General features: G+C 42.1%; 1 protein-coding gene across 1 annotated transcript in view; it reads right to left on the bottom strand.

Annotated features, from left to right (window-relative positions):
• The window catches only part of ptprn2 (protein tyrosine phosphatase receptor type N2), a 419,224-nt gene extending 409,550 nt beyond the window's left edge, over window positions 1–9,674 (bottom strand). The window contains exon 1 of the mRNA XM_036596937.1: window positions 9,602–9,674. Coding sequence (XP_036452830.1) covers window positions 9,602–9,674 — 73 coding nt within the window. The remainder of the gene's footprint in view (window positions 1–9,601) is intronic.
• Between the last annotated feature and the right edge of the window lie 2,965 nt (window positions 9,675–12,639).

Here is a 12,639-nt window from a genome sequence, read left to right as displayed (position 1 = left end):
CAAGCTGCCTTTATCTAGTGTCCATGGTGCCTTTCGTATTTTATAAGCATTACAAGGTCTCTCATATACGATAAAGAAACATACACATACATACATACATACATAAATACACATAATAAACTCAGAATAAATTCAAACAAGAACCAGTTAAGATGGAAAACAGCACATTTTCCCGCTTTTAGAGAAAAGCCGCAAAGTAACCTGATCACGTTGAGCTAATGAGGCGATGAGTGGAGGCAGACAGAGTGCATGTCAGCTTCACTCTGGGTGTGGAGTTTGTAAAGTCTCCTACAGATGGCTTGGCACTGGCTCAGCTCGTCTCCCTCGGCCCCTCGCTAAACTCACTCGCCCCAGCCAAAAACCCCTGCCAGCGCGCCAAGCACACAACGACCCCCTTACACGCACACACTTCACCTGCAGATCCAGCATCCTACAGCAACGGTAATCCAAAAAGCACATTTCCACAGTTTCCCCTCTCACCCCAACAGCCAAGGCATGCTCAGTCGGAAGTTTGCTTCTGTAATTTTGCACTGGAGCTACGTGGCTAATGTAGACAACCAGTAATGGAAACTTACACCCCACCAATTAGCACAGTGGATGCTGAAATCTTTACACACTCGCCCCAAACCGTGTGGTGTTGTTCGCTATTCTCAACAGACTTGATTATGTGGTTTCTGACACAACATACTGTTACCTATAAACATGGACCACAGTTTGGACAAAATCCAGCTATCCAGGCGACTGCTACCCGTTTTTAACCATGCAGCTTGTGTCCTGTAGCAAAGAACAGCTTCTTGTTGTAAAGCCCTTGTAAAAACGTCTACCAGACATGATGAACATAACAGAGGAACCAGCGGTAACACAGAGCAGAGGTTTAACCCTTAGGAGCCCGCAAAACGGTAGGTCACTTCTAGCCTTCCTAACTTCAGAGCGGTTTAAGGTACAAACATGATCCACATATCAGGACAGTCATTGAGCTGTGAGGTCAGCTTGGAAAATGACCTAAAATCCTGATATTATTGCTCTGTTTTTTGCCCTTCATAATCCAAGAAAGGGTTAAAAGAGTGACACGGTTCACACATCAGTTCACTCATCAGACTCTGCTTCACCATCCAGAGTGATTTCAGCCACCTGTGACCATCAATCAGCCTGAGGTCCAGCTTCAAAACCACCCAAACCCACTCGCTACTGTTATATTACATACTATAAATGTTATTATAAAACTAATTATATCTAGCTGTCTTATTAAAAATCTGATATTAAATATGCAACTCAATTTGTAATTAAAAATAAAGCCGTCTTGCTGTGTATCAGAGTTTTAGCACTGAGCATGAATCAAAGAGGACAAAAAAAAAAAAATCAATAAAAAAAAGTCTGCCTTATGCTAATTGTTTATTTTTACTCATAATAACCAACAGAATGAATCAGCATTAAAATTATTGCACTGTCAGCTCACAGACACTCCAGACTAACAATTTCTGAAAAGGTATCTAAGGTGCAACTTGTTTTCAAGATAGCTATAAGCAAAAAAATTACAAAATTTAGCAGGCGCCAAATTCATAAAGATATCAAATTTACATGTCAAACAATGGCATATCTGAGCAGCCCAGGGTCTCCTGAAAATAACAATGTATGGCCTGTGTGACTGTCTCATGTAAATGCTTTAGAATTGCAATTGTAATTGACCCAAAATACCAAAAAAATTCCCCCAAAATTCTAGGGTTCTAAAGGTTTAATCACACTCCAGTGAAATGACGACTCAGGTAGCTACCAAAGACACAATATCAGGTCAAAAATCGATAAGTAACTTATACAACAGCAGAGGAGCTTTGCAGTCCATCCGGCCTCCATCAGCACAGGAAGGGAAGTTTGTTAGACTCAATTCTTGTCTTTTTCGCTTTTGATTCAACAGCATTTTCATTCGGACAAATCCATCTAGACTGTATTCACATGCATGAAATCAAGGAAATACCTTCCTCTGCTGCATAAGAGTCGACAGCCATGCCTTCAGAAACTATGAGCGAATTAATACATCTTAATAGTGAAGCCAACTGCTTTAGCTCTGAACAATAAATCGGTTAATGTTGGTGCTGGGTCATATAGGGCAGTGTGGTAGAAAATACCAGAAAATACCCCTTATACTGATGCCTACTATCCACCCCCCACTGCCCCCTACTGTCCCCTACTTCTACTACTACTAGAGGTGCAGTCTACATGATGCATAGATACTCTCAGAAAATGAAGGAACAAAACTCTCACTGGGGTGGTGCCCTACATCTTCAGGGGCCAGCTGCACCACCCATATGTAAGTTCAAATGCGGGCTTGTAGCTTGTTTACCAAGTTCAGGTTTGCATGGTACTAAATCAAAACATGTTGCACCACTCTGCTAATTATGCACACCTCCCCCTCAGCAGGTGTAACAGTTGAGGAAACCAAAGGAAAAACCACAAACTGCTTTTGCACTGCATGGTACGGCTCAACTCGCCTCGACTCGCTTTTGGTAGCAGCTACTTCTTGTTCCACTGAGATAAGAGAACCTCCTCAATGTAGCTGGTCATCATAGTGACACCGCATGAAACTCAGTAGAGGCTGCAGGGCAGCAAGACAAAAACTGTGGAAAAAACAGGAGAATTTGCGAAAAACTACTTCAGTGTTCACACGATGAGACAGTTCTGGTTACTCAAAGGCGACACAAGAGGGTACGCTAACCTGGTAGCCAATGTCAGCATATGTGTTTAGCAATTTTCTCTGACCAATCAGTAGTCTACAGCGTTTTTGTCACCTTTTGGTATCGGCTTAGAATCTTGACAGAGGTGGTATCAAAAATTTGCCTAATGGAAAACCAAAAAAAAGGCAAGTAGAGCCGAGTCAAGCTGAGCTGGTACCATGCAGTGGAAAAGCGGCTAAAGAGAACACAAAATGGGCAAAAACATGCCTTTTTTGGATAACTACATTTAAAAACGCTAAATGATACGAGCCATCATTTCTTTTACACCTCTAATCATCACACCAAACACAAAGCTAACACTCACAGCACCAGTTCAGTGCCGTGGGAGCACGGAGGCTCTCGGGAGGCGCTGCGCTCGCAGTAGGAGAGACATTTATTGTAGATAAGTTGCTGTTCTTTGCTTAACATGTGTTTACATATTGGTTGGGCTACTCTGCACTGGGCCGTGGGGTCATTAGGTGGGTTAAGCGTCTACCATGAAGGAGAGCTGTATGGTTAGAAGTGACCTGCCTGCTTCCCGGTGCTGAGTGGCAGTTCTTCCTTGCTGCCTGTTCAATAAAAGAGCATTCGCCTTAAAAGCGTAACGTTTCCCGCGTCTTATTCTGCGCCGACGCTGCAATACAATGCCGCTGTTGTGTTCGCCAGAGCCCGTTGTAAAAAAAAAAGCTGCATGTTTGGTTGTGGCAAGAAAATATTAAAGAATAAACGGACCATGGCTACAAGTATTCAGATTCATTCAGCTCAGCTTGTACACATCGTTCTGTTCTCTACTGGATATTTTCCCCATGGATAAAGTCACCGTAAGCTGACATTGCGTTTCCATGGCAGCGGGTTTATAGACTCATTCCGATTACATTGTCGTCACGTTAAAGCGACGTGCGCATTACCTGCACAGTACCTTCTTCTGACAGTGCACATGCTTTATACTCAATGAGAAATCACCAGCAATCACATCCATTTTTGTGACCCTAGTGTTTACAGAGATATTACACCTACAAAAACATGTTAGGGTCACAATTTATTTATATTTTAAAATAAAACCAAGTTATTTTAACAGTTACACCTTCTGGAGCCTCAATTTAGAAATGCTGGTTTTTAAATCAATTATCTAGAATTCCAAGCACCACAGAAGAGCTCGTCCCCTACAGTCAGGTGTGAAGGCTGAGGCCATATTTTGAAGAAAAAAAAAAAACAAGTTTTTCTGCAATTTTAACTACAATAATCTATACATGACTATGAAATATGTAAATTAAATGACATAAAGAAAACCAATAAATATTCTAAAATATATAATGAAAGTTGTTGTCCCCAGGAGTCGTGTCACTGGTGTTACTGCGTAACAAAAAATCTCTTATTCTGAAATAAAAATCACACTGATGACATCACTCGACTTCCTTTTACCTGTTTTTCTGAGGATCTATGAAGAAAAGCACATGGTGAGTCCACTGTGTCTTTCAGTTATCAGAGATTTTCCCATTTAGCTCATGATTTCATATGAAGCTTTTAGCTGAAGTCACTGGTGTGACCGACTTTATTCTGAGGTAACTGTGAAAAAATAGAACACAAATGGATTAAATTACATATTTTGGTGGATATTCCATGATTGACACATGTGGTTTGATGCAGCCATTTTGTAAAATGCATTGTTCATTAAAAATGTCTCTGGTGTTCCCTTTCTTAGGGGTAACACCAATGAGGATCAGTTACACCAGTGACTCCTATGGACAGATAGAAAAGTGGACGTTTCTGTAGAATGACCCAGTTACCCACCTAAAGGACCCAAATCCAATTTTTTTATTGTATTTTATTTCCCCCCACAAGATTCACTTATAACATTTGTATGGTTTTATGCACCAAAAGTGGTCATTATTGATTTTCCAGTGACTCGTTTTCCAACCTCTCTTTATCCTTTAGAATTAAACAGGCTGTTTTTGTCAATGGCATTTAACACTGATATACGGTTCTGTGCCAAAGAGGCATCTGAGAAAATATGCAAAGCTATTTATCTGAACAGTAAGACTCTGTTCTGTCTTGGTTTCCTTAACTGTTTCATTTATTTTCCTTCTCCACCCCAGTTTCTCTTTCTATCTACCCTCTTGCCTCTCACCAGTCGTTTCGCTGCCATGTGCCTTTGTTTAGGTTCCTTTGTTCCTCCCTAGTCCGCCCTCCTGTTACACCCCTCATCTGATATCTGTTTGTAACTCCTCCCCCTTTGTGATTAGTTTTAGCTCTGTCTTTTTCCCTGTCTGTTCACTAAATGGCCAAAAGTATGTAGACACCACTTCTCATGATTGAGTTCAGGTGTTTCAGCCACACCCATTGCTAACAGGTGTATAAAATCAAGCACATAGCCTTGCAGTCTCGATAGGCAAACACTGGCAGTAGAGGGTCGAACTGATGAGCTCAGTGACTTTAAACATGGCTCTGTCACAGGATGCCACCTTTGCCAGAAGTCAGTCTGTGAAGTTTCTGCCCTTCTAGATCCGTCCCTGTCAACTGTAAGGGCTATTATTGTGAAATTGAAGCAACAGCAGCTCAGAAGTAGCAGGACACCATGCAAACTCACAGAGCAGGGTTGCCAGGTGCTGAAGCGCATAGTGTGACAGTGGCTGTCCTCTGTTGCATCACTCTCAACAAAGCTCCTAATAGCCTCTGGAAACATCTGCACAAGAACTGCAAGGTGGGAACTTAATGGAGTGAGTTTCCATGGCTGAGCAGCTGCATCCAAACCTAAGATCACTATGCACAATGCCAAGCGTCGGCTAGAGCGGTGTGAAGCACGCCGCCACTGGACTCTGGAGCAGTGGACACATGTTCTTTGAAATGATGAATCATGCTTTACTATCTGGCAGTCTGATGGATGAATCTGGGTTTGGGGGATGCCAGGAGAACGTTACCCACCGGAATGCAGAGCGATAACAGTAAAGTTTGGTGGAGGAGGGATGATGAGCTGGGGCTGTTTTTCAGGACCCTTAGTTCCAGTGAAGGGGGATGTTGATGCTACAGCACAAAGACATTTTAGACAGTGAAATGCTTCCAGCTTTGTGTCAGCAGTTTGGGGGAGAGCCTTTCCTGTTCCAGCATGACTGAGCCCCTGTGCACAAAGCAGCTCCACAAAGACTTGGTTTGGTGAATTTGGTGTGGAGGAACTCCAGTGGCCTGCACAGAGCCCTGACCTCAACCCCACTGAACACCTTTGGGATGAACTAGAACGGAGATTGTGAGCCAGGCCCTCTCAGCCTACATCAGTGTCTGACCTCACAAATGCTCTTTTGACTGAATGGGCATAAATTCCCAAATATCTTGTGGAAAACATCCCAGAAGATTTGGGGGCTGTTATAGTCGCAAAGGGGGCAACTCCACATTAATGCCCATGATTTTGGAACTGGATATCCAACCGGCTCATATAGGTGTGCTGTGATGTACTGGTGACCTGTCCAGGGTGTTTCCTGCCTTCTGCCCAATAAGAATCCACATACTTTTGGCCATGTAGCAAATATATACTTTCATATTCAGTGTTCTGCCAAGCATTGAATGTGCATCCACAGTTCTGGCCTGTTTTTTGTGCGTTTCCTTGCGTTAGTTTCTTCTTGTTTGTAGATCTCTAGCTTTCTCCTGGTTTTGTTTGTTTTCTTGTCTGGCTTTTGTTTGGTTATCTAGTTCCAGTTCACTGTTTTGATTCACTTGTTTTTTTTTCCTTTTGTTACTAGTTTTACTTTTCATCAAGGATTGTTCTTCATTACTTGCATGCGCTTCACAATTTGTCAAGTCTGTCAACCTAAACCCTAATAAAGATAAACTGTTCTTGCATCCTGGTTCCCAGCCTCATCTGTTACAATCTGTTAATAAAACAATAATGTTATAATACAAATAAACAATCCATCAGGACTGTTCTGTCTGTGAGGAAGTCCAGCATTTACAGTTATTATCCAGTACCTAGTTTATCTAATCAGTCCTCCATTAAATTAAATCAGGTGCTGCTGATGGAATTTAACAAACCCATGCGATGACTGTAGTGCAGAACGAAGTCAGGACAGGTCAAGAACGTCTAAACCAGTATATTCATAACCTTCTTAAGAACCGATAAATTTCGTTACATTTTGTTTATATGCATTTATTCTCCTGCTGGCAAAAACAAACTTACTGCTGAGACAAACAGGTTTTAACAGTTTTCATGTCTGTCTATTGGCTGCCCTGTACTATGCTTCATACAAAAAGCAGTCTAGGCTGAAAAACTACTTCAAACTTCAGCGTTTGGTGGGTGGAGCTAAAGTGCTGTAGGCTGAATAGGCGAATATGTATAGTGCTTTGTTTATATACCGATCAGGCATAACATTCTGACCACCTCCTTGTTTCTACGCTCATTGTCCATTTTATCAGCTCCACTTACTATATAGGTGCACTTTGTAGTTCTACAGTTACAGACTGTAGTCCATCTGTTTCTCTGATACTTTGTTAGCCCCCTTTTACCCTGTTCTTCAGGGGTCAGGACCCCCATGGACCCTCACAGAGCAGGTACTATTTGGGTGGTGGATCATTCTCAGCACTGCAGTAACACTGACGTGGTGGTGGCGTGTTAGTGTGTGTTGCGCTGGTCTGAGTGGATCAGACACAGCAGTGCTGCTGGAGTTTTTAAACACCTCAGTGTCACTGCTGGACTGAGAATAGTCCACCAACCAAAAACATCCAGCCAACAGTGTCCTGTGGGCAGCGTCCTGTGACCACTGATGAAGGATTAGAGGATGACCAACACAAACTGTGCAGCAGCAGATGAACTATCGTCTCTGACTTTACATCTACAAGGTGGACTGACAAGGTAGGAGTGTCTAATAGAGTGGACAGTGAGTGGACACGGTGTTTAAAAACTCCAGCAGCACTGCTGTGTCTGATCCACTTGCACCAGCACAACACACAGGTTTTAACTAAAGTCTGTAATTGTAGAACTACAAAGTGCACCTATATAGTAAGTGGAGCTGATAAAATGGACAATGAGCGTAGCAACAAGGAGGTGGTCATAATGTTATGTCTGATCGGTGTATGTCGATGTTGGGGGGGGATTGTTCAGAGCCTTGTAGCAGAATTGGTGCATGTGACTGATGGTGGCATGCAGCGATGCAAACGTTGCCATGGTGACATTACTGGGATACAAATGCCAATGTGAAGGATGATGGTGTTAGTCACTAAAAGTGATTTGAACACATACTAACGTTTCTTATGGTGGGCTTTTGTTGACGATTGTATTTTATCGTACATGATCGGATGCACCAGGCCTCACGTCAACTGCATGTGCTCAGCGTCTCTGCGCACTTTTAGTTTGATTTTCTAGGTGAAAACAAGTTAACACATCCTCTACAGAGCGCATGTTTAAAAATGCCACCTTCCTGAAAAAATAGAGGCACATTTTGTATTTATTTGCTGAGTTTAAAGGTGCAGTGTGTAAGACTTAGTGGCATCTAGTGGTGACGTTGCAGAATGCAGCCAACTGAATACCCCTCCCTCTCCGAGCGCGTGGTAGAACCTACGGTGGATGTCAGCTTTTTGGTTCTTTGTCGACGAGGATTCACCCTCCCTGCTTTTCCTTGTTCTAAATAATCAGTTTGAGCCTCCATTTGTCAAAATTTGCGTTCTCAAACTTCTCTCAACAGAAAATGATGAGCCAGAACCGGCAACACCACTGATTCTTCTTCTTTCTACGTCTTTCAACCGAAGCTACAGTGCAACCAAGTTTGAGCTGCTGCTTCAACGTATAAATGTGAAAGGTGTTCTCCAGAGCCAGCGATTGGTCTGTCCATTCTGGGCTACTGTGGAAACATGGCGATGCAATATATGGCCTCTTTTGGAAGAGGAGCCGTATGTAGATATGAAGGGTCTATATTCCATATAGAGATATACTATATTCCATTGCTGCTAATAGATCCCCCTAAATCTTACACACTGCACCCTTAACGTGTTGCGGAAAAAAAATTAAATATAAAATGTGCCGTAACTTTTGCACAGTTGCATTTTGTACGTTTTATTTTTCTCAATATGTTCAATCCAGCAAATAAACAGTGACTGGGAACTGAAATTAACTCAAGCTTTTGTTTATGAACAATGAGCTCGACCGATGTCTATATATCACAATAAACTCTTTAATTTTTTGAGATATGAACCTTTTAACACTGCGAATGTAAGATTATGATTGTGTCCTTGCTAAAAAAAAAACCCATAGAAACCATGAAATGTCTCTGTTGGTTCCTGATGGTGTTGTAATGTGTTTTGACTTTATTTTAATGGGTTGATATCACAGTGTTTAACAGGTGACCAGTGGCTGACTCTCAATGCATTTGATGGTTTCCTGAAGGGATCTAAAGGTAGCCTACAGGAAACTAGTGGTCTCTACTGGAAACCATTAAGCCAATTCCCATTAGAAATGTTTAATTCTAATGGTTTCTAATGGTCGTTTTTCAGCAGGGGTGATTTTGACACTTCAAACAAAAAAAAGTCACCCAAGTCTTAACTGAGCTGAGCTGATCCTACAGAATTTACTACTACACTACACATACGCCCCCCTCACCCCCCTGCCTCTCAGGCCACGTGCTCCTCGTGGGTTTGGTACACACGCGCGCTGTCGAGACGTTTTAAACGGAATTACGTAATGGACTGTCAGCGCTGTGGGGTGGATGAAGGAGTGGAGGGTATGGAGGGATGGATGAAAAGAGCTTTTCAGGTTCATCCTGCATGCACGCCTGAAATGCGCAGATGCTCCACCTCGTGGAGGAGCGCCTCTCTCTCGCGCGCGCGCGCACCGGGGCGTGTTTTTACCAAAAAAAAAAGAAAAAAGGAAAGCTCAGCAGCAGCAGGTCTACAAGCTGCACGAGAGACAAACTCACCAAACCTCCGGCGTGTGGCTGCAGCCGCGAGCGCGCATCCGGCCAGGAGGAGCGCGAGGACGGAGGAGCCCATCCCGGTGGAGGAGAGAGGGATGAAGAGATGGAGAGAGAGAGAGAGAATAAAAGAGGGAAGCTGAGGTGTGTATCCTGATCTCGGAGCTGAACTCTCTCTCTCTCAGTGAAGGAGATTCAGCACCTCGGACAGCGCCCCGCCCAGCGCGCTGACGTCACCGGGTGGCAGGCGCGCGCTCGCGCACGCACACATTCATTCCTTGAGCGCATTCTAGATGTGTACCTCATATTCTCTCTCTCTCTCTCTCTCTCTCTCTCCCTCTCTCTCTCTATTTCTCAGCTTCTAGAAAAAAAAACAAAACAGTAAACAAATTACACTGAAAATCACACAAAAGCCTCAACAACCAAATATGATATCAGATGTTACAGTTCTTAGCGGCTCTTTTACTGCCCTGTTGTGGCTCCACAGCAGAATCAGATTTGTAGGTAAAAATAAAATAATCCTCCTTTACAGTAAAATAAAGCTCTGCTGATCGTTCAACACAGTTTAACAATAAATGGTCTTAAACTCTGGAGTTAATGTAGAACTGCTAATTCACCCTTTAACACTGAAGATCAGCGCAGACTGCTGGTCACCATAGCAACACAGACAACAGTCTCGCCCAGCTAGTAGCTAACGAAACGGCAAAGAGAGAGATTTAAGACAAACATTGATAATTTGGAGACTTATTTATGTTTATAATCACTCCAGCTGGTTTCCTGATACCTTTAATCAACGAGAAACTGTCAAACATTAAAAAGCCGCGAGGCTGAAGTCGGATTCTCATTCGCCAGCTTCTTGTTTGAATTTTCCCGTTCTACCTTAAATGGTGCAGCAGCTACATTCTGGCACCTCAAGCACCATTTGAAGAATGAGAAGCGACTTCAGCCTCGTAAAAAGTTGAATGTTGAGAGACATTTTACAAGAAACCGTTTCATGTTTGGAAGCTTCCTGCTGGAGATGTGCGAAAAGCAGCTATAGCTGAGCTAAAGCTTAAAGCAGAGTAAAGTAAGTCTGTTTCTTCATTTATCAGCACACACTGAGACACATTTACAGCCAAGGTGGTAAAACGGACATAAAACATTGTGGCTCCCAAGGTGGTTTGATTTTTATTGAAAGGACAAAATGGCTCTTCTTACCATTTGGGTTACCGACCCCTGACTTAGTGTGTCCACTCTTCACCTTTATTCCAGCTTCCATTCTTTTCAGGAGACTCACTTTCAGTTCCTCAAAGAATCTGCAGACACACCTCCAAAGTTCAGTCTCAGAAGCTGGTTGATCATTTTCTGAAGTAATCAAACACATTCAGTGGTGTTGAGGTCTGGACTCTGGGGTGGTCAGTCCATCGTTCAGCTTCTTTGTTTGATGTGTCCGTCTCCTTTTCTCAGTGAGGTTCTTCTTGATCAGCTACACATCCTTTCAGACCCACAGCGCTGAGTCGTCTTCTCACAGTGGAAGGATGGACAAAAACACCTGTGGATGTTTTCAGATCTGAAGCAGCTTGATTTTCTCCTCTCTCTCAGAGATGAAAGCTTTAAGTGCTGTTTATCTGATGGGAGCAGTTTTGGTGTCTACCAGGTCACATGTTCTCTGTAGCTTTTTTTTCACTTTTTTTGCGTTGACTTTCTCCATCGTTTTGTAAATGGATTTTCTTGTATCTAAACTTCTCAGAAGTATCTCCAGAAATATTAATGCATTATACCTGATGGCTGCTTTGACTGGAAATTAAATACATTTTACATAAATGTACAGGTTTATTTTATGTATGATCTCATATTGCACTGCCACTTTGTTTATTTGTCTATTACTATTGCACATCGCACTGTCACTCTGTTTATGCATCCATAAATGTCAAATTGTTAAAGTTAAACTGTACAAATGTTAACATTTATTGCTACCATAGTCAGTAGTTCATTCACTGGAGGTACAGGCACCACCACATTGTGTCCTGCATAGTATTCATGCAGTTACTTTTTTTTTATACACATTACTATTGTTTTAGTATATTTTATCCTATTATTTATCTCTACTTTCTTCTTATATATCTGTAAATAGTGCAGAGCAATACTTGGCTCCTGTTCATTTTGCTCTTTACTGTGCTTTGTACTGCTGCAATAGAAAAATTTCCCTCTTGAATTAATGAAGTGATCGATCAGTCTATCTGTGAATGAATGAATGAATAAATGAATGAATAAATAAATAAATAAATAAATGGTGGTCTCTCTCACTCTCTGGCACCCTAGGTGAAATTTTATTTGCTACCCTTAAACCAAAATGATTCTGACAACCATGATAACATCAAATCAGAGAAATATTTCAGTCACTGCATGAGGCGGAAGCTTTGAGTGATGGAGGCCGTCTCTACAGAGGAGCTAATTCTAAAGCTAGAACTTTAGATGCTGAGGTCAAAACTTATACATTATCCTGTTTTAAAAGCATGCATTTCACAATAAACAGTGGTTGCTATAGTACAGTGGGTAATAACAAAGCCCTGTATGTGGTATACTGGGGAACGACAACGTTAGAAAATACGTTACCTGGAACCTGATGGAATAATATGGAACCTGACTTCTTTAAAACTACGATATCTGGCCTGCACTGCTTCGAGTGTGGGGGTAAATCAAAAGAGCTCTTTTAGGCCTTCAAAAAGAACGCCATAGATACCCATGATTGTGGGAAGGGGGTTAAAAAGATTTTCAAAATATTGGAAACCAATAATTCCACGGTTCAGAATCAGAGTGGACTGTAAGGTGCTAAAAACTCTCTAAGAGGCCTAAAATTTAATCACAGGATCTCCAGGTAGCTCTTCCACTGTTGAAATCAAAGTACATCCATCTATCATTAGAAAAAGACTGCACAAATTTGAGCTGCATGAAAGATGCACAAGACTAAAGTTTGCAAATTAATATCCAGGCAAAGACCAGAACTTCTGGAACAATGTGCTATGGACAAATTAGTCAAGGGTACGGTTGTTTGGCAACCACAA

Source organism: Colossoma macropomum, unplaced genomic scaffold, assembly GCF_904425465.1.
Source record: "Colossoma macropomum unplaced genomic scaffold, Colossoma_macropomum, whole genome shotgun sequence".
Lineage (NCBI taxonomy): Eukaryota > Metazoa > Chordata > Actinopteri > Characiformes > Serrasalmidae > Colossoma > Colossoma macropomum.
This window is presented reverse-complemented; position numbering and strand designations above follow the sequence as displayed.